General features: G+C 46.5%; 1 protein-coding gene across 1 annotated transcript in view; it reads right to left on the bottom strand.

The window, feature by feature from the left end:
* Positions 1-657: 657 nt before the first annotated feature.
* Positions 658-21,905, bottom strand: part of BEND3 (BEN domain containing 3) — a 35,583-nt gene continuing 14,335 nt past the window's right edge. Inside the window, exon 4 of the mRNA XM_077162554.1 lies at positions 658-5,345. Within this exon, the coding sequence (XP_077018669.1) occupies positions 3,105-5,345 (2,241 nt within the window). The 3' untranslated portion in view covers positions 658-3,104. The remainder of the gene's footprint in view (positions 5,346-21,905) is intronic.

Here is a 21,905-nt window from a genome sequence, read left to right on the forward strand (position 1 = left end):
AGAGCCCAGTAACAGTCCCTCGGCCCGTCTCCCCCTAGGCAGCCGGGGGCGGGGTGGTGGTGGGGCTCCATGGCGCCCACTGGGCGGCTCAAGACACGCCCCCCCCCACCCGCCCCAATCAGGCAAGAAAAACATGTGGGAGAAAGGGTGGAAACTGAGGCCGTCCCTGGAGAAACCCACATGGGCACGCTGGGGGAAGCCAGGCAGCCCCTCCCGGCAGCTGGGCAGTAGATCCCGTGGGCTGGTTGATGATTGCTGCTGAGGGGGTGCCCCGGCCCCCCACCAACTTAGAAGGGAAGGCGTGCGGCCAACACTGCAGGCGGAGGGGCCGGCGGGCGCCCCCCGACCCAGGGCTCGGGTTTATTCCCTGTCGACCCGGCTGTCACGAAGACACAGCCACAGTGAACCGAAGCAGGATGAGAACACGTGGTACATTCACGACTAGCTTCGTACATTCTTTTAAAACGAACTAACAGAGAAAACGAGGAATGCTACCTACCGCGACCTACGACTTAAAATCAGAACGTGTCTGTGCTAATTCTTCAGTCCTTGGGAATCAAGGAAGGGAAAACACAAAAATCCGAAAAACCAACAAGTAAAAATCAAAGAACTTAGATGGGGGTGGGGTGGGGTGGGGTGGGGGTGGGATCGCCAACGGAGCTGACGGAACACACTGAATTTTGAAAAATAAGTACCTTGTACTTCTATTGCTTCGTGTTACCAAACGCACCCTGGGGCCCCCTGTATGGATGGGAAACTGAGGACACCATACAGGTAAAGCGCTCCCTGGCCTGGCCACCCACCACACAGGGCACAGCGTCCCCGGTTCGACATCTTCACTGACAGGGACTCCTGCATTTTGGAGGAAGAAGCACTATGTGGGGACAGGATTAAGGAAACAACCAAAATACAGTTTCAAAACATTTAACCTTGTCTAGGTTACACAGAGACGAATGTAATTCCTAGAACCTGCCGATCTCTCTAAACATGAGTTGATGGGATTTTTGTAGTATGATTATTGACAAGTGATTGTGCTTTTGAAGTTGCAGGGTCACATTCCACCCTCTGGAAAGCAGGGCAATTTTCACATGGCTTGGAATCCTCTTGGACACATCCTAGAGACCAGAATCAATTCCACAGCACCCACCCCCACCCCCACCCAGCGGGTCGGCCAGGTGAAGGTCCCCGGCGGGCTCTGGACAGGGTGGGCATGTATGGGTGTGCATGGGTGTACACGCGTAGGTGCGTGCATGTGTTGGAGAGACTAAGGCATAGAGAAAGGCCCAAATGAGGGGGGGGATGTGAGTCTTCTGGCTGCTCTCGTCCCTTCTTTGAAAAGCACAAAGTGGGATTTGGCATTCGTGTGGGTCCCCTTCATTTCGCTTAAGGTTTTTCAGTAGGAATGTGTGTGCAGCTCTACGCAGCGTCATTAAATCCCTGTGCAACTCTAAATTTCAATGACGCTGCTTTGCAATTTCAACAGGAAACATCTATAAATAACATTTAAAAGCAAATTCATTAAAGTTACGTCAGCAACATTCCATTGCTCAGAATCCTGTATTATGTTTTTAAAAATGCCCACGGAGTGCAACAGGCAAAACTGTGTCATACAGTGGTGTGACTGAAGTCCTTCTCAGCTGCATGACAAAAACCGAAAGGCGGTTCCTATTATTTCTGCATTCGAAGGGAGCAAATTATCAAGCCATTGGGTTATTAAGCTTGTAACATTCCACAAGGATTTTATGACTACCCTGTACAATTTGATTTTCTGGGTTTCTGGTACGATGTATTCAGTTTGGGTTAGACTGTTTCCTTTCCCTCTTAGGCATTTGGCCCCCAAAAGTTAGGTAGGTAGTAGTAGTTTCTTAAGCACTTAACCCGTTAGGGAGTTTTGCAGTTGGCCTAGGACAGTTTGACACCTCCCAACCACAGGTCAGGGGATGAGCCAGGTGTGACCTTCTGGGGAGTCAGAGGGGAAAGCTGAGTGGACTCTGAGAAGGGACAAAGGGGCCCCATCTGAGATGACCTGTGTCCTTCCAATGCCAGGTATCCCCAGGAGGGCCCCAGAGCTGGGGAGTTAAAACTGAGGTGTGGTGAAGCCACCAGGGAGCTCCCAGAACCCGGATTTTGTACAGATACACACGTGGAAGTAAACATCTCTTGGTGAGCCCAAAGGGGTCATCCTTACATAACAAGCCAAATAGCCCCATGCGATGATTTCCAAGGAAATGTGTCTGCTCCTCCAACCACACCTGCGGGGGGTGGGGGGCAATGGAAGGACCCAGTTCAAGTGAATAAATCGTGGACATGTTTCCATGTCCACCTACATTCATATCATCATCCAGTGTTCTCTTCTATAGGGAGTGAGTGAGCACAACTTTCCAGCCATGGCAAAGACAAGTGAGGGCAGACTGCACTTCCATGTTCCTGGGCGCATAATGGAAATGGGGGGCACAGCCTGGAAGGTGATCACCCTATTCCACCCCGACCCCGCCCCTTGCCCACCAGGGCTATCTCGACTCTTACAGAATCAGATGCAAAAGACAGGGTCAGCCGCATCCATCTCTAGCCAAGCCTGAAGCTATGATCAGCCATCATGCGTGAACATGGCACTTGCAAAAATTTCATAAATCTGAAACCATCTTAAAAAACAAACAGAACACCTACTATCTGAGGTCATCCTATAGTACTTCATCTCAGAAATTTAAAAGACATTTTTTTCTAAATAAAATGGCCCCCAAAGAGCCTGATGGTTTTACAGTTTTTAAAAAAGGGTTTCTTTTTAATTAAAAGAAAAAAAAAAAAGGATAAAAATGGAAATGTAAAATGTGCGATGAGGAACGAGGGAGCTGCTGAATTTGCCTTTCAAACTGAGAGAGAACAGGGGGAGGTCAGGGCCAGGGGGCCACACGCCTCAGCCCCCTGCTGTCCCCACTGGGTCCCCCTCCCCACGGGTCGGCTGTGCCTCCGGGGAACGCGGAGCTCCCGGGCCTGCGGGTTGGGTGCTGTCTGTGTGTGCAAATGAAGGAAGCCACGCCCGGCGGCCGCTTCCCTACGTGTGCTCGAGAACGCCTGGTGCCAGGGCGCCGGGCAGCCTCCCGCCGTCACTTCTCCACCTTCTTGGCCTTCTTCAGGATGTCGCATTTTTTCCTGTTGGGGCGGCGGCACCGTTCATCGATGCTCGGGATACATTCGTAGTGCCACACCTCCTCCATCTTCTCCACCGGGTAGACGGCCTCCACGTAGTGGCGGATGAGCCGCAACCGCGTGGGGTCCAGCTGCTTCTTGTTGCAGGCCCCGGAGTGGTTGTACTGCAGCCGGAGGTTCTCGGTGGTGAAGAGTTCGGGGAAGAGCCTGACCAGCAGCCGCGCGGCGAAGTTGCCCACGGACAGACTCTGCTGCACGATCTCCCGCACCTCCTTGTCCGACAGCAGGTACGGCGAAGGCACCGGAAAGTCGGGCGAGGGGACCGCCAGCTCGTCCAAGGGGATCTTGCAGAAGTCCTTGCTGCTTCTCTCGGGGGGCAGTGGGGGTCCCTCGAACTCCTCCCGGAACCTCTCGGGGTTGATTGCATAGCTCGCGAGGTCTCTGCACTCCGGGCCGGGCACGTGCACCTTGCGCTGCTGCTGGTAGGAGCGCCTCTGCTCCGTGTCCCGGCGCCGGCAGCGCTCGTCCAGCTTGCCCACGAACTCCAGGGTCCAGACGCGGTCGTTTTTGGCCCGGGGGTAGAGCAGCTGCACATAGTGGCGGATCAGCTTGATGCGGAACGGGTCCAGCTGCTTCTTGCCCAGGGAGCCGCTGCAGTTGTACTGCTTGCGCAGGTTCTCGTGGGTGAAGAGCTCGGGGAATAGGTGCACCAGCAGGCGGGAGGCAAAGTTGCCAATGGACAGGCTGCTCTCGTAGATGCTGCGCAGCTGCTCCTTGCTCAGCAGGCAGTCGGCACCCGGCACCTCGAAGTCGGGCTGAGGGATCTCCAGCTTGTCAAAGTCTATGGGCACCAGCCAGATCTTCTTGGAGCGGCGGCCGGGCCGCTCGCCCTCGAAGCTGTCTTCCACCTTGACCACAGAGATGTCGTCGGGCAGGCTGGACGAGTCGTAGCAGTCGTCCCGCGGGGGCTCACCCTCGCTGCCCACATCCAGCCCCAGGCCCTCGAGCTCGTCGCTGATGCGCTGGGCGCACTGCTGCAGCCAGGCCTCCTCCTCCTGCATGTCGGGGAAGTAGATCTCCGTGTAGTTGCGGATGATCTGCAGCCTCTGCGGGTCTAGCGCCTGCTTGCCGTCGTCGCCATAGCAGCTGTACTGCTCGCCCAGCTTCCGGTGGTCGAAGAGCTCGGGGAAGAGCCGGTGGAGGAGGAAGACGGCAAACTCGCCGGGGGACGAGGCTTCATCCAGGAACTCGGTGAGGTCCTGCGTGTCCACCACGTGGTCTGATGCGATGGTGCTGCTACGGTCCAGAGACAGGGCCTCCTCCGGGTCTTTGTTGTCCAGGAAGTGGCCGGCGTCCACCTGCTCCGTCTCAAAGAAGCCGGCGACCTGGCCGCCTGGCTGGCTGTCTTCCATTTCCCGCTGGGCCCAGAAGCGGCTGAAGAAATCGTTGAGCTGGGGCAGGCACTCGGCCTGCCACACGGCTGTGTCCTTCACCGAGGGGTAGTACACCTCCACGTAGTTGCGGATGAGCTGCAGGTGCAGCGACTCCAGCTTCCGCTTGGCCGCGAAGCCGCAGGCGCTGCAGCCGTGGGAGAAGTCGACGTCGCTGAAGAGCTCGGGGAAGAGCTGCACCAGCAGGCGGCAGGCCAGGTCGCCGCCCGACAGGCTCTGGTCCACGATCTGCTTGAGCTCGGGCGCCGTGAGCTGGTACTCGGGGGGCGGCTGGAACTTGGCCACCATCTCGGTGGGGCTCACCTGCTTCTTGATGCGGCTTACCTCCAGGGAGAGCAGGTCCACCTTGCTGTGCAGCTGTGACATGGTGGAGGTGAGCGTGTTGAGCATGTAGAACATCTTCTGGATCAGGAAGTAGATGTTGGGGTCGCCGTCGGTGGCCGTGGCCGCGCTGCCGCAGTCCCGTTTCTGGGGCTCGTTCAGGAGCCGCAGCGGGGAGGGGCTGTTGCTGGGGTTTGCCTTCTCGAAGAGGTCGTACGTGTTGAGTGGGTCTCCTGCAGGCGGGTTCTTCTTTTCCAGGATCTTGTGTGAGATGCTGTACAGGGGCTTCTTATAGGAAGGGGTGCCCGCATCGCTGCTGGGCTCCTCCTCACCAGGCCACGCAGGGTTCTTGGCCCTGCCGGCCGGCTCCCCATTCCCCTGGCAGGGTGAACTGCTCTCCCGGTTCCGCATGCCTGCGAGGAGTGCCTGCAGAAACGAGAAGGTTCCCGGAGGGTTAGATGGGCGCTCTGATGCGCTGCCCGTGGACTCAGGCCTGGCACCTGCTGGGAGGGGTGAGGATAATGGAGGGAGCATGCGAGATATGGTCTCCCTGACCCTGGATTCAATCTGCCCTTCCGGGAACCTGCAATCCCAGCACCAAACCTGCCCACCCTCTGCTCCGGGAAGGTTCTGTCTCCCCACAGGACCCCACCCCACACTTCTAGCCCCGCAGTCTCTGACAGGAGACGGGAGCATGGACCGGGCAGGGACTTGCCAGGATGGGAGGGGGCCGCGAGGAGCTTCCATGGCTGCCTGCATCCCTGGGAGAGCAGGCTTCGTCCCTGGGGAGGCTCCCTGGGGAAGTACCGGTGGTACAGTAGAGCACTGGAGTCCAGTCTGCAGCCAACTCTACTGCAGAGTGGAAGCCGTGCCACTGAGGTTCCACGCAGCAATGGGCCTCCAGTGCTGCCAAATCTCTGTCTCCTTAGAGGCCGAGCAGCCCCTCTCAACCAGAATCCCAGGAGAGATCTGAGTCGCAGGGCGCTAAGGCACTTGTTGCATGCAAGGAGCTACCCACTCTCCTATGCATCTACTACTAGCTACTATTTTCTAGCCTTGCTCAACCAAGGTTCCGTTTCTGAGTGGCCATTTTCTCAGTCCCCCCAAGGATGGCACATGCCACAGGTCCTATGGGGAGACAGAACCCCTTATGTGTCACCGACACCCAAGGGAAGCTCCAGATGTCCTTCAGGGCCACCTCTACCCTGCCATCGCCCTGAACATCTGGGAACTCAGACTTCTCAGCAGTGGTTTTTCCCCTAGCTGCCAGGCCCTGGATGCTTTTACAAGTTTATTCTATCTCATTTATTATGAGCAGTGCTATGAAGTAAATCCTGAATTATTATCCCAGTTTCATAGACAAGAAAACTGAGGAACAGAGATGGTAAGTTACCCACCCACACAACCAGGGAAAACCTTCTGTCCTTGACTCTCTCTGTTGGCAAAAAGAGAAGAGAACAGGCCCTGCAGGGGAGAGTGCTATAACCCCCCAGTGCACTTCTCTCAACACAACCACATCTGTCACAGTCCAGACATCTAGGAAAATGACCCATTAATACCTTTTTAAAGCAACATTAAAAATTTCCTTCTTCCAGACTGTGCTCTATATGCGTAACCTGACATTTCCTTGGCACTCTGGGTACCTGTGGGATACCTAAGGCTCAGAGTAGAAGTTCTGCAGTTCTGGAGATCAGCACTGCCACATACAGTAACTGTTAAAGAAACTGAAAAAGAGATCAGGCTTCAGTTAGAGATGAGTACAAAGCTGATCAGGTCGGAATTAAGGTACATCAGAATACAGGGTAAGGAGGACATTGTTTGTATTCTATTTATTTATTTTTTTGCATGGGCAGGCATCGGGAACCCAACCCCGGTCTCGGGCATGGCAGGCAAGAACTCTGCCACTGAGCCACCATTGCCCTGTTTGTATTTTACAACTTCACCTATCCAATGAGACCAAAGGAAGAGAAGTTTATTTCATCCAAAAACCTAAATTTTCTGTGGCACATAATCTAACTCAACTTGTCTGGACAGATTACTTAAACAACCCAAACACATAGTGCCCAGAATGGGAATGAGGGCTTGTAAAATCCTGTACAGCTTAACGTAATGCCTGATACATCCCACAGTATGTTGAGCCTCAATGACAGAGATTCTATGTCTTATCCTATGATACATATGTTGGAAATGTGGAACTATTAAGCTTTACCACTGGGGAAACACTTGATACTCTCTCAAACATTAGGAACTCCCTAGTCAATAGGCCAAGCCCTTGATCTTGAGCTTGCTCTTATGAAACTCATTTCTGCAGCAGAGAAGCTAAGCCTGCTTAGAGTTATGCCTGAGAGCTGCTTTCAGAAAACCTCTTTTGTTGCTCAGATGTGGCCTCTCTTCTCTTTCCCTCTCAAAATCCAACTCTGCAGGGAAAATCATAATCCTCTCCCTTACATGGGACATGACATCGAGGAATGAAAGTCTCCCTGGCAACATGGGTCATGACTCCCAGGGATGAGCCTGGCCCTGGCACCATGGGATTGACTATGCCTAAGGGGGAAAAGAAATGTAACAAAATAAGGTATCTGTGGGTAAAAGAGCTCAAATAGAATCAAGAGGGTATTCTGGAGGCTACTCTTATGCAACCTTCAGCTAGATATTACTAATTGTCTCAGTTTGCCAAACCCCAAACAACACCATTCTTATTAACCCTAAAGAACACCTAGGGCACTACTGGATATTCTCAGAAGTTTCACACTCTAAGACTACTTTCCAGGAACTTCCAATCCCCAGATTGTTCCTAGGCCAGATAAGTCCTGAAACCTAGAGGAGTCAGCCTCTCCAAGAACATCAAATAGTTCCATCCCCCCATTCCATATTATTGACAGCCCTTTCCAACAAGAAAAAGTTAGAATGGCCATAGCCCAAATACCCCCTAAACAGTGGGAGAAAGATCAAAGGTGACGGTGGAGTTATAATAGAGAAGACAGGATTTAACAAATGAGTATGATTACTGAGTCATTATATTGATATTTCTTTTAGTCTCCAGTGTCTTGGAGCAGCTAGAAGGAAAAACCTAAAATTGTAGAACTGTAACCCATACCAAACTCTAAATTAATCTGTTCGATAACTACTTGTTACACTGTAATTTGAAGTTTATTGCTTTCTAATATATATACTACATTTCACAATTAAAAAAACAAAAAGAAATGGTTAATTCTAGGTCTGGGACAGGAAAAGTATTCATCTAATTTAGTAAGCAGTGTCATTCCAGGAATTAAGGAAAAGCTTAAAGACCACTTGGATCATATCAAAACGTAAAAGAAAGAAAGCGGAGGTCACCTGGGGGCAGAGCTGCGGGGCGGGGGGGCGGGGCAGGGGCCCCCCCGCGTTGCAAGGGGCTGAGGGGCGTGGCGGGGAGCGGGAGGGGCGGGGCCTGTGCCGGGCACGTGGCAGCGTCTGGGCGTCTGGACTGCAACGGTGCCCGCCAGCTGACTTCCTCCTCTTCGTTCCCTCCGTCTGCTGCCGGGTTAACTTGAATGTTGATTTCAGAAGTGAGTTCTGATTCAACATAATTGTTCTGATTCAACTGCCTGACAAGAAGCCAGGAGTATTGAAATAAGAGTTGTCTTATTCAAGGCAAGTAGTTGCAACTAGGACACCCAGGAATCAGTCATAGGCCCACGTCTCTATTCTGTCATCTGGACTTATCATCAACAGGCTGTGAAGCTTTGGGTGACTTGTTGGTTTTTCAGAAGCTGCTATGAAAGTGTTCATATATTAAAGGGAATGAATTTGAAGGCAGAATCTTGACGGAATATGCAAAGCAGATGGACAAATTGTTTCTGAAATGGAGCTAGCTGAGTTAGTTCAGATTTGACCATTAATACTCAGTTTTCCTGAGCAGTCATCCATCAAGACTTGTTTTGAGATGCTTGAGGAAAAAGTAGCAAACTATGAAATTCTCCAGGAGTTTATGGAGAGGTGCCTCACTTTCACCCCAGTGAGGTCCCCATGCATGCCAACGGTCTGTGGCCCAAGCCTGTGCCTTCCACCCTGCTGGGAGCAAGTCGCCTTCCTCTTCTGCCTGCCGTGCTGCCATTCTCCTTGCTACTACTCCCAGTCCTCCAGGATGCTGCCGCTGGTCCCTTCCTGCTCCCGGGCACCCCCCAGCTGCCATTTGCAAGCCTTACCCCCAGAGCCCTAAAGCTAAAGCACCAAGAAGCCAAGATTGTTAAGCTTGCTGAGTTGGACACAGAGAGTTCAGGTTTATAGTCAAGAGGTTGGCATTTGTTGTGGGTGATTAAAAGAGTTTATTACTGTCCTCCAAAAAAAAAAAAAAATGTAAAAGAAAGAAGCTTGAAGGGACTTATAAGAGTTCACTTTAATTGTGTATATTTATTGTAGTGTCAGGCTAGGAGTGAAAAGCAATGACTGAAGATGAATAAACTCATTTTTTCATTAAAAAAATGAATAAACGTTCCCTCTTTCTTATAAATTTGCCCACGTTTACATCATACATGATTTTCTTCATGTTAGGTGGAGGGGGTTAGAGAGGAAGGTGTCAGAAATAGAATGAAAACATAAAATAAGGAAGAGTAAATTGGTATACTGCTATGTTTTCATATCAGTTTTTATATATTAGCCATAGGACAAACTTCTATTTGTCCAAGAAGTAAAACAGAAGAAAGTAAAGTTCCCTCTCTCACCTCCTCCCTCCTCTTCCACAAGGAATGGAGAGGTAAGTTCCTCTAAAGAAAGTGTGTAAAACAACGTGGATGAACCTTGAGGACACGATGCTGAGTAAAATAAGACAGATGCAAAAGGATAGATACTGTATGATTTCACTATATGAGCTTGATAAAGGTAAACTCAGAGCCTTATAATGTAGAATATAGGGGACCCAGAGATCCACAGAAGCTAGAGATGGGTGAACAGTTAGCTAATGAGGTTGAACTTAAATGTAAGTGAATGGACAGAAGTGAAGGCAGTTCGTTAGTGGATCTATAAGATTGCCATGTGGAAGGTGAACATGATTGAAAGGGGTTGTCTAGAGCATGTATCCCACTGATTAACACTACAAATATAATAAGCTCTTACATGAACTACTTCAAAAGTAAGAATCTTGCACAAAGAATCAATAATAGAGGAGTATAGAAGAAAAAGTACTATTGCACACTATGGCCTATAATTTAACAGGAAGACATCAGCAGTACCACAGCAATACCAGGGGCGAATAATTGCGGGAGAGGGACAAAAGTTAAGGGGAGGTGTGGATTTTCTACTTGGTGAGGGTGTGTTTTTCTGTTATTTTTCTCCGTGAAGCAGTGAAAATTGTTTAAAATTGAAAGTGTTGATGATTGTATGACTAAGGGTGAATGTGAGGCATGGATTGTTAACTTTGGACATTATCTATGATGCCCGATGGATGGAGGTAGCCAAAGGGTGCACTGACTGAGAAGCAGAATGCGAACTACGCTATATACATACAATGGAATCTTGTGTGACTACAGAAAGGAATGAAGTTGTGAGGCATGCAATGAGGTGAGTGAACCTTGAGGACATTAGGTGGTGCAAAATAAGCCAGAAACAAAAGAACAAATATTGTATGGTCCCTTTAAAAAAATTCCTATAAGAAAATTAGGGCCTAGATTGTAAGCTCTTATAAAGCAGTCACATTTAGTCCAGAGCTGTAAATGTTATTTCAGATCATGAGATGCTATGCTACATATGTAGAATCTGGTATTTCTCTGGAACTCTGGATACCTGTGTGACACCTAAGGCTCAGAGCAGGAGTTCTGTAGGTCTGAAAGTCAGCATTGCCACATACAACAACTATTAAAGAAAATGAAAAAGAGATCAGGCTCCAATTAGAGTTAAGAATGAAGCCAATTTGGTCGGTATTAAAATAAATCAAAATACAGGGTAAAGGATGATATTATCTGTATTTCAGAACTTCACCTACTGTATGAGACCAAAGAAAGAGACCAAAGGCTTATTTTGTCTAAAACCTAAATTTCCTGTAGCACATACTCTAACTGAACCTGTCTGGGCTGCTCAATTAAACAATGCAAACACATTTTGCCCCAAATGGGAATGAGGCCTTGTAATTCTGCATGGCTTAATGTAATGTCCAAATAAATCCTAGAGTATGTTGGGCAGATAATTAAAAAGTACTAGCAAATTTCCCCTTGAGTGACTCAAGATAAAATACGGGAACTATTAAACTTTCCCACCAGGGAAACCCCTGATACTCTATCAAACATTAGGGAGTTCCAAGTCAATAGGTCATGTCCTTGATCTTTTATTTAAATATTCTAATTGAGAAATCTTCACACACATACAGTCCATACATGGTATACAATCAATGGCTCACAATATCATCACATAGCTATGTATTCATCACCATGATCATTTTTAGAATATTTCCATCACTCTAGAAAAAACTAAGAAAGTAAAAACTCATACATCCATAACCCACATAAACCTCCCTCTCATTGACCACTAGTATTTCAATCTATCCAACTTTTCACCCTTTAATCCCCCCAATATTTATTTGTTTTTTGTCCTTACTTTTTTTTCCCTCATCTGCCCAGAACCTGGATAAAAGGAGCATCAGACACAAGGTTTTCACAATCACACAGTCATACTATAAAAGCTATATCATTATGCAATTACCTTCAAGAATCAAGGCTACTGGAACACAGCACAACAGTTTCAGGTACTTCCCTCCAGCCACTCCAACACATCATAAACTAAAAAGGGATATCTATATAATAAATAAGAATAACTTCCAGGATAACCTCTCAACTCTTTTTGAAATCTCTCAGCCATTGAAACTTTATTTTGTCTCATTTCTCTCTTCCCGTTTAGGTCAAGAAGGCTTTCTCAATCCCATAATGCTGGGTCCCAGCTCATCCCAGGAGTTCTGTCCCATGTTACTAGGGAGATTTACAACTCTGGGGGTCATATTCCACGTAAGGGGGTGGGCAGTGAATTCATCTGCCGAGTTAAGCCCTTGATCTTGAGGCATGCTCATATGAAACTTATTTCTGTAGCAGAGAAGCTAAGCCTACTTAGAGTTATGCCTGAGAGCTGCTTTCAGAAAACCTCTTTTATTGCTCAGATGTGGCCTCTCACTCTCTAAATCCAACTCAGCATGTGAAACTAATGCCCTCCCACCTACATGGGACATCACATCCAGGGGTGAAAGTCTCCCTGGCAACATGGGTCATGACTACCAGGGATGAGCCTGGCTCTGGCACTGTGGGATTGGCAATGCCTTCCTGACCAGAAGGGGGTAAAGAAATGTAACAAAATAAGGTATCAGTGGCTAAGAGAGCTCAAATAGAGTCGAGAGGCTATTCTAGAGGTTACTGGTATGCAAGCTTCAGCTAGATATTGCTAATTGCCACAGTCTGCCAAACCCCAACCAACATCATTCCAACTAACCCTAAAGAACACCTAGGGCTCTACTGGATATTCTACAAAAGTTTCACACACTAAGACTACCTACCTACATCTTCAGATTGTGCCTAGGCCAGATCAGTAATGAAACACACATAGGGGCCAGTCTCTCTGGAACATCAACTAGTTCTATCCCCCTATCCCATATTGTCAACACCCCTTTTCAACATGAAAATTTAGAATGGGCATAGCTCTAAAATCCCTATAGATTGGGAGTAGGATCAAAGGAGAAGGAGGAGTTATAATGGAGAAGTTAGGATTAACAAATGAGTCTGATTGCTGAATCATCATATTGGTATTTCTTTTAGTCTCCAGTGTCTTGGAGCAGCTAGAAGGAAACACCTAAAATTGTGGATCTATAACCCATACCAATCAAATGCCAAAATCTGTTCTATAACTATTGGTTACAAGATAATTTTAAAGTATTGCTCTTTTGTATATATGTTGTATTTCACAATAAAACATGTTAAAACAAATGAGTGCAATACAGACAACTGAAAAAATTTATAAAATATTCCTCAGAAATCAATACTAATTTCAAGATATGCAAACCAGATCATAATGGGAATTCTAGTTTATTAGAAATATGAAAAATTTAATGTGCCAACTGTGGGGAATTATAAATGATGAAAAAGTAAATAAGATCTATTTTATTTATGAAATCCTAAAAGTTTTAAGACAATTCTGTTAGCACAGAAAATCTTCATGAGAATTTACAATGCAATTATTTATTCAAATATTCTTCAAAGTTTGTTCTCAACTGAGTCCAGCATCTTAAGGTTGGTTGTTAAGAAGCTAGACATACAAAGACAATTTCTATATAGTATGGTGATAAAATATCTCAGTCACTTAGAAAATTCCAAAGCCTGGGGGTGGGGGTGGGGCATAATTCTCTGAAAAAAGAGGAAATTTAAATGGTGAGACTCTGAATTTTCCCCCCCTTTTAAAAATAAATTTGGACATCTTCTTCTGGCCAAGATGGAACTTGACAAATTGATCTAAAATTCCCATGGAAAAGCAAAGGAGCTAGATAGCCAAAAACAAGAACAAAATTGGAGAACCAACACTACCTGATTCCAAGATTTACTGTAAAGCTCCAGGAATCAAGATAGTTTGGTACTGGCATAAAGACAGGCAAATGGATCAAAGCACCAGAATAGAGAGGTCAGAAATACATCCACACATAGACAGACACACAAATTTCCACAAATGTTTCAAAGGCAACTCTGTGGAAAAAGGAGTCTTTTCAGCAAATGGTGCTGAACACTTGTATAACTATACACACACACAAACCCAAAACACCCAACAACAACCTCCTTCATCCATACCACTTAGCATATTCAAAAACGGACTCAAAATGGACCATGGCCCTAAATCTAAAAACCTAAAATCCTGACACTTCTAGAAGAAAAGATAAGAGAAAGCCTTTGTAGCCCTGCTTTAAGCAAATAGTTCTTATATACACCTCCAAAAGCACAATCTATAAAAAACTAAATTGATAACACAGACTTCATCAAAATGAGTAACTTTTGCTTTTTGAAAGATACTGCTAATAGAATGAAAAACAAGCCCAGGACAGCCAAAGCAATAGGCTGAGCCCCCAATCTTGGGGTTTGTTCATATGAAACTTAACCCCACAAAGAATAGGTTGAGCCTACTTAAAATTAGGCCTAAGAGTCACCCCCAAGAGAGCCTCTTTTGTTGCTCAGATGTGGCCTCTCTCTCCAGCCAACACAACAAGCAAACTCACCACTCTCCCCCTGTCTATGTGGACATGACTCCCAGGGGTATGGACCTTCCTGGCAACGTGGGACAGAAATCCCAGAATGAGCTGAGACTCAGCATCAAGGGATTGAGAAAAACCCTAGAATGAGCTGAGACTCAGCATCAAGGGATTGAGAAAATCTTCTCAACCAAAAGGGGGGAGGAGTAAAATGAGACAAAGTGTCAATGGCTAGGAGATTCCAAACAGAGTCAAGAGGTTATACTGGAGGTTATTCTTAAGCATTAAGTAGATATCACCTTGTTATTCAAGATGTAATGGAGCGGCTGGAGGGAACTGCCTGAAAATGTAGAGCTGTGCTCTAGTAGCCTTGATTCTCGAAGACAATCATTTAATTATACAGGTTTTACAATGATCATGTGATTGTGAAAACCTTATGTCTGATGCTCCTTTTATCCAGGGTATTGACAGATGAGTAAAAAAACAAGGATAATAAATAAATTATGGGGGGGATAAAGGGTAAAAAATTGGGTAGCTTGAAATACTAGCAGTCAATGAGAGGGAGGGGTAAGGTAAGGGATATGGGATGTATGAGCTCTTTTCTTTTTATTTCTTTTTCTGGAGTGATGCAAATGTTTTAAAAATGAGTGCGGTGATGAATATACAACTATATGATGATAATGTGAGCCATTAATTGTATACTATGGATGGACTGTATGCGTGTGAAGATTTCTCAATAAAAAAAAAATAGGGAAGAGAGACAATCTCAAGAAGCTAACTTTACAAGGGCAGGTGAGAAGAGGCAGGGCCAAGGTGAAAGCAGATCACATGGCCACATAAACATAAAAATCTGGATCCTTCTAAGCCTCCCGTGTGTTGTATCTCATTTAAATTACTGAATGACTTACCGGACCCTCTCTTATTGAAAAACCACTTTACTCCCTCAGGAACCTGAAGATAAAGGAACTCTCACAAAGGGTCAGTGGCACCTGGTCCAAATGACCACCCTCCTTACCACCTCCTCCACCCCCACCCCATTCCCTGACAGCACAGGCCCAGGGACATAGTGGGGTGCAGGGAGCCTGCCATGGTGGGCCTGCTCCCTGCTCTGCTCTCTCCTGGGGTCTCCCCCTCACCAGGCACCCCCATCCTCATCACACTACAGGACAGTTACAGGGTGGGCCAAAGTCACTCCTGAGTGCGTCCTGAGAGCCCAGCAAAATGCCCAGGACACAGAAGAGCTCAGTGCACACCTGCAACCACGGGCAGGGTACATAAAGCCAGGCAAGGTGCTCTTCCACTCTCAAATACATTCTTAAGGAACAGGGGCTGTTCAGATAGTACCAGCGGCTTCCTGGATAACAGGAGCGCAGAGGGATATGAAGGAGTAGACAAAAGCTCAGTTCAAGCCTTGGGTTGTCATCTGTGTGACCTTGGGTAAATTATGTACTGTTTCATGCCTCAGCTTCCTTTGTGAGCCAGGGATAAATAGTGGTATCTGTCTCCCTTGGGGGGGGAGGGGAATTAATGAGATAATGTATATAAAGCACTGAGCCTGTATCTGAATTATAGTAAATGCTTAATAGATATAAACCATTGGCAGAGAGCAAAGGATTACTTAAAAAACAGCAATAATATCAACAAAACAGGAGACACCTGGAAAAAGGGCTAGAGACAGCTGAAAGTCCTTAACCCCAAAGGGATGGGTTTTAAACTATGGATCCTGACCCATTATAATGGATGATGAAACTGATTTGGTGAGTCTTGACCAAATTAAGAGAAAGGGAGAGAGGAATTAAGAAAGAAAAAAGAGAGAGCAGAAGGAAAACAAACAAACAAACAAAAACAATAGAAGAAATGCATCATCAGAGAGCATGGCATACATAAGTAGATTCAGGAAAGTTCTGTTTCATATTTATGTGTGTCTGTGTATTTATACACAAATACAGATATATATATGATGTTTTGCTAAATAAGGTGCATTTAACTGTAGGTCACAGCTGAAATGCATTGCCCTAATAAAATCAAAGTGCTTTACTTGCTAATCCCTGTAGACTATAAACTAGATTTTTAGGATTTTTTTTTTTACCTTTTAATTTTGTTCTGTCAAAATAATTTTGGAGGTCCCATGGACTTAAGATCACTATGAGGTTTTACTAATATAGAGAAACTTCAGTTAGTAATACAAATTATTTCAAAATGTAACTATATTAGGAGCCCTTTTAGAAGGGAGCCCTTTGCTTTTAAAGTGATTCCCATAGTAGATTCAAAATAGGATTCCGTGCAGAAAGCAAGCGATGGAAACTCGCATGCCATCAAGAGGAGACCTAGAGGAAGATCTTGTCTCATCAACGTCCAGTGTAGAAAATGAGTGTCAGGACAGCTTCTGGATGAACTGTCAGACTGCAGGATAGCAGAACACCCACAAATCCACGCCTTGTGACTCCCCCACATCAGAACTGGAAATCCCCTCTAGAGCTCTCAATATTCAGCTTCATTAATACAAATATTTCCGTTCCTACCAAGGATGTTAAGAAACACTGTCATCAATAGAAGCATTTTTGGCTAAATTCTTGAACAAAAAACGTTCACGTCCCAGGAGAGGGCAATACTCCTCACTCACGGAGACAAGGGATACACATTTCAACACACACAACACCAGGCCGGCTCCCGAAAGTTCTTAGATTGCCCCACACACTGGTGTCCTGTCAACTCAGTGCTCTAATTAATTCCACAAATGCTGCCAAGACGACGATGGGCTGGCTGCGTTTGCTACCAATAATAAAATCTCTGCTCAGCTGTCTAGGAGTATCAAGAAATCTTTAAATCTGTGCTACTTGGCACTGGGTATCTGGCTGACATGGTTCCCAATTCTCCGAGGCTCATCTTCTGAGCATATGGGAGCTCTGCTGAGCAGCGCAGGCTCTGCCCTGCCAGCCTCTACCCCAGACCTTCACCAGGGCACCGCACTCTATCCCCGGCACCCCTCGACTCAGGAGGGAATGTTCAAATCTCTCACTGAGCTGGGGAATATGACAGAACAAAAAGAGACTGCTGTTTCATTACAGGGGAAGGGTAAGACCTAGGCTATTTAAGGGGGACTCCAGGTGTCCTCACCCAGGGGACGGGGCCATGGTGGAGATGCTCCAAGCATTATACACCCCAGATCCAAGCACAGCCGCAGTATGCACTCCAACGGAGGAGGTGGGGCTAGGTGGCGCCCACAGAGCCAGCAAGCTGGAACCCCAAGAAAGCAGCAGGTCTTCCTGCCATGGGGAGGCGAGAGCTAATGTGGTGACTTGGCGACTGGGGAGCAAGGCTCTGCTCCCAGGGCTGCACGCTTCGGGCCATCCTCACCCTCCCAACAGTATAAGGTGGGGATGAACAATGTGTTCCGATGCCCAAAGAAACCAGAATCTGGGGAGATAAAGCAATGCAATGATGGGAAAAGACGGAGATCAGAAGAGGATGGCAAAATATTGGGACAAGAAGCCCTCAAAGCCTCTCTGCCTTACAAATAGCCCTCAAGAGCCCAAAGGGCCAGCAGCCAGTGGCTAAGGACTCAGCCTGCATCCACGCACCCCGGGAGTGTGGCCTTCTCTGAGCCTCGTTGAAAGGGGAACGGCGGTAGCACATAACTGCTATTGCTGCTGCAAACCTTATGATGCACCATAGTGAATGACACTCGGGGGTGTTCAGTACATCTGCGTTGAATGAATGAGGTGGGCTTCTGTTTTCCCACTGAAGACACACCTGCACACACAATGATTTTTTTTTTTTGGGGGGGGTGCAAGGTCCAGGAATCAAACCCAGTCTCCCGCGTGGAAGGCGAGCATTCTACCACTGAACCGCCCGTGCACCCTCACACACAATGATATTTTAAGAGTAAAACAAACAAAACACCCCAAAGAACAAAGCTGACTCATGCTTGGCTTATCGCTCTTGAACATCACCCCCACTTCTGGGATCAAAAATACGATCAGCAATAAAAACTCTGGCTCCTCCCCTCCCACATCTGCTGCATGTGGCTGTGTAGTCCTCTCTGGGAAGGCATCAAGCGAGGCTTTATACTGCCTTTTGTTTGGTAGTTTTGAAGGAGGTTTTATTTTTTCTTGTAAGCATGGTTTGTACCAAATGTCACTCATAGAAGAAGCTGTCAGCACTGATAGGTCTGAATGTGGAGGAGGGAGTGGCCCCTCGGCAACTGAAACATCGGAGCTACCACTGGAAGTCTCACCCTTCGCCTTCCCCCCCGTCCTTCCCCTGGGGTGAGCGGGAGGGCATGGGGGGCCATGTATGTTCTGACCTGGATGTGCTCAGAATCAAGGGCGCTCAGGACTGGGGTGTCCTCGAGCACGAAGGATGGCCTGTCTCATGTTGGTTTCCTTCTGAGAAACGTGCAGGGAGGCAGCTGAATACTGACCCCAGGGGTGGGAGTTGGGGCTGGGGGCTGGCTGACATGTGCCAACCCAGGCCCGGGCTCCCTTCACAGGCCAGCTCTCTGATCCCCACGAGCAACCAGTGGTGGTGGGTCTTATCCCACAGCACAGAGAAAGAGCCTGAGGGTCTAAGAGTCCGGTAGTGGACACCCCCTTTACTTTAGAGCCTCTGCTCATCCCAGTATTCCCCATGCTGGCGGGACACATCAGAGAAGGTGGGCAGGGAGTTGCAGTCCTTCCAGTCATGCCTGACACCTGCTCGCACCAGGAGCAGGTCTGCTCTGCTGGCATCCCGGCACTTTACTTTAACTTAACATGCCACAGTCGACTCATCTGTCTAATGGAGCCATTAATTCCTTCATCACTGGTTTGTCATATGGATGGAATGAAACAGGATATAGAATGGTGCTATCTGCTGAGTAGGTTAGGCACTCTGTAAATGTTAATGTACTTCCTTTCCACTTTTCTGATTATTACTGGTTTCAGCATTCCCATCCCTCTTGTCTTACCCTTTGAAGAAAGTGTTTAAGAAAGCAGCATCTGCTCCCCACCCCAACTCATGTCCACATATCTAAGAAGGATCAGAGAAAACTCAGGGGGAAGAGGATAAAAGACTAGTCACTCTGAATTAAAACTAGTACCAATTTGAAAAATTAATATTTGAGCATGTTGAGGGGAAAAGAGACCAAAAATGCATTTGGATATTTAAATGTGACTTGTCCATTTTGAAAAATTAACATATATTACCATTTCAAAAACTGACAGATTGTCCTAAAGTCCTTGGGGTTCTGAGACTATTGATTTAACTGACATATGAACTTACACAAACTTTCAAAAAGAACAGCTGCCATAAATTCACATGACACCTTTCTACAAGAAGATCAAGAATTTCAAAAGTTTATACTTTCATACATTTTTTTTTTCAAAGAACAAGAGGAGTCAGGGATATTAACCTCACTTTCCAGACACTAAGAGAAATGAAGGAGGTTGACAAATGTCCAAAATAAATTCCAGGACTTACCATGTTTGTTTCCACTCCAAAATCCGATGGATTGGAACTGCCTTCTGTGGCCAATTCACTGAATCATAAACACATGACCACTTCGGGATACATATATTGGACAAGTCACATTTAAATATCCAAATGCATTTTTGGTTCCCTTTTTCCCCCCAAGATTCCTGAATTTCTGGAACATGCCCAAAGCTCCAACCTGTCAAAGTCTGCTGCCTGATCAGATCAAAACCAATATCCACAACCTGTGCACTATTTGTGCGACACTCTGGAGAATCCTTCTACCACAAACCTGGAACTGCAGACCAAAGCCAGCTCTGTCCTGACTTGCTTTATGTACTGAAAGATTCAACCAAAATATAAATGAAAAGAACCTACAACCTTTCCTTGCCATGCCCCAAGAATATGAAGATGTTTCTTTCTTTTTGATCCTGTGACAACCAAAATTTATTGAATGAAAAGTTGAAAAGTGACACCATTTATGAAATGAGGCAAGGAAGCAATCTCAGATGGTCCACAAAGGTCGGGAATCAGCCTGTTTACGATCAAGCTCCTTCTTGTGGACAGAGCTTGCTGTTTTTTACAGTGGTGAACTGCTTATAAACATAACAACAATAATTGTCCCACCCTTGTAGGAATGCCTGTTGGCCTCTTTGCATTGTGACTTTGCACGTCTACCATCAAGAGTGAGTCTATTTTTGTACCCCTGGAGTCTGGGTTTGGCCACCTAACTTGCTCTGATGAGTGTGCTGCAAGCAGAGTTTTGTAAAGTGTCTGTTCTCTGGAGCGTGCCCTCTCTTGCATCTAAGAACTCTTCCTTCATCACATGAACAAGCCAGTACTAGCCTCCCAGAGGATGAGAAAGTACATAAAGGGACGTTTCAGTCACTCCAGCCATCTCAGAAGAGGCTGCAGGTAAGTGGGTGACGTCAGGCCAAATGAGACCCACCAGTTGACCCAGAGAATTGTGAACAAATAAAATGGGGGTTGTTAAGCTACTAACGTTTTGGGATGGTTTGTTACACAGCAAAAGCTAACTGATGCATTCAATTTTGCCTTCTGTTTCCTGAACTCTGGCTTTACTTGCAAACTTGAAGCATTTTCATAATCAGTCACAGAACTGCAGAAATGTAACTCCAAAAAAAGAAAATGAGAAAATATTTTCAGGTTTTTCTTGAGGAAGTTAACATATTGCTTCTTAAACTTCTCAATACATTCAGAATAACCTTTAGGAATCTAAGCCATAAAAACACTCACTCAAAAGGACACAAGGTTTATGTATATAAATATGGCGTTATTTGTAATAACAGAAAATTTGGAAAATACCGAAGTATCAATCATTAGGAGAAACGATCATAAATTACAGTTTTTAAGAAAAATAAGCTTTTGGCTTTCAGATTGGAGGAGGCCAAGGTGCATCTTTCTTCCCTGTCCTGCATCTGGATTCATTCGACCCCAGCTGCCTCTGACACGCCACTCAAGTTCAACCCCAATAAAATCCAAGTCGTGTACCTGAGGCGCACAGGTGGGGAAATCAGTGCCATGTCCACACTGGCCCCCAAGACCGGCCCCCTGGGTCTATCTCCAAAAATAGTCAGTGATAACATCACCAAGGCAACTGGTGACTGGAAGGGTCCAAGGTTTACAGTGAAACCGACCACCCGGACAGCCAGGCCCCGATGGAGGGGCAGCTTCTGCCCCCGCCCTGACCATCCAAGCCCCCAAGAAACCAGCCAGAGATGGAAAGAAGAAGGAAAACATTAAGCACGGTGGACACAGCATGTTTGGTGAGACCATCAGCAATGCGCAGGAGATGCAGCACCAATCTTTAGCCAGAGAACTCTCTGGAACTGTTAAAGAGGTTCTGGGGCCTGCCATCGATGACATCAGCAGTGGTGCAAGGAAGGCCCAGCTGGGTAAGAACCACAAAGGAAAATACTTCAATGAAAGATCATATATATATATATAAAATAGAAAAAGTAAACGACTAAATGCTTTTCCAACAAGCTACTGTGGTAACTATCCTGAGCTTTCCCTTGCACAGCAGGTATCAACAGTAGATAGGAATCCAGTGGCTTTAATCTAAAGTCATCATGTCTTCTACTGGAAACTTCATCCACACGTGAGACATTCCCCAGAGTCACAAGTAGCGCGTGCTGGTTTAGGTGGCTAAGTCACAAGTGGGAGATGCCTTTATATTTATATTTTTTATTCTTCATAAAAAATACTCACAGGTATTTAAAAACAAAAACAAAAAATGGATTCAACTATTTTTTTTCTGGGATGCATAGGTTTTAAAAAATATATTGCTCACAAATTATTCATAAAAGTCCAAAGTGGGAACAATTCAA

Source organism: Tamandua tetradactyla, chromosome 5, assembly GCF_023851605.1.
Source record: "Tamandua tetradactyla isolate mTamTet1 chromosome 5, mTamTet1.pri, whole genome shotgun sequence".
Taxonomy (NCBI): Eukaryota; Metazoa; Chordata; class Mammalia; order Pilosa; family Myrmecophagidae; genus Tamandua; species Tamandua tetradactyla.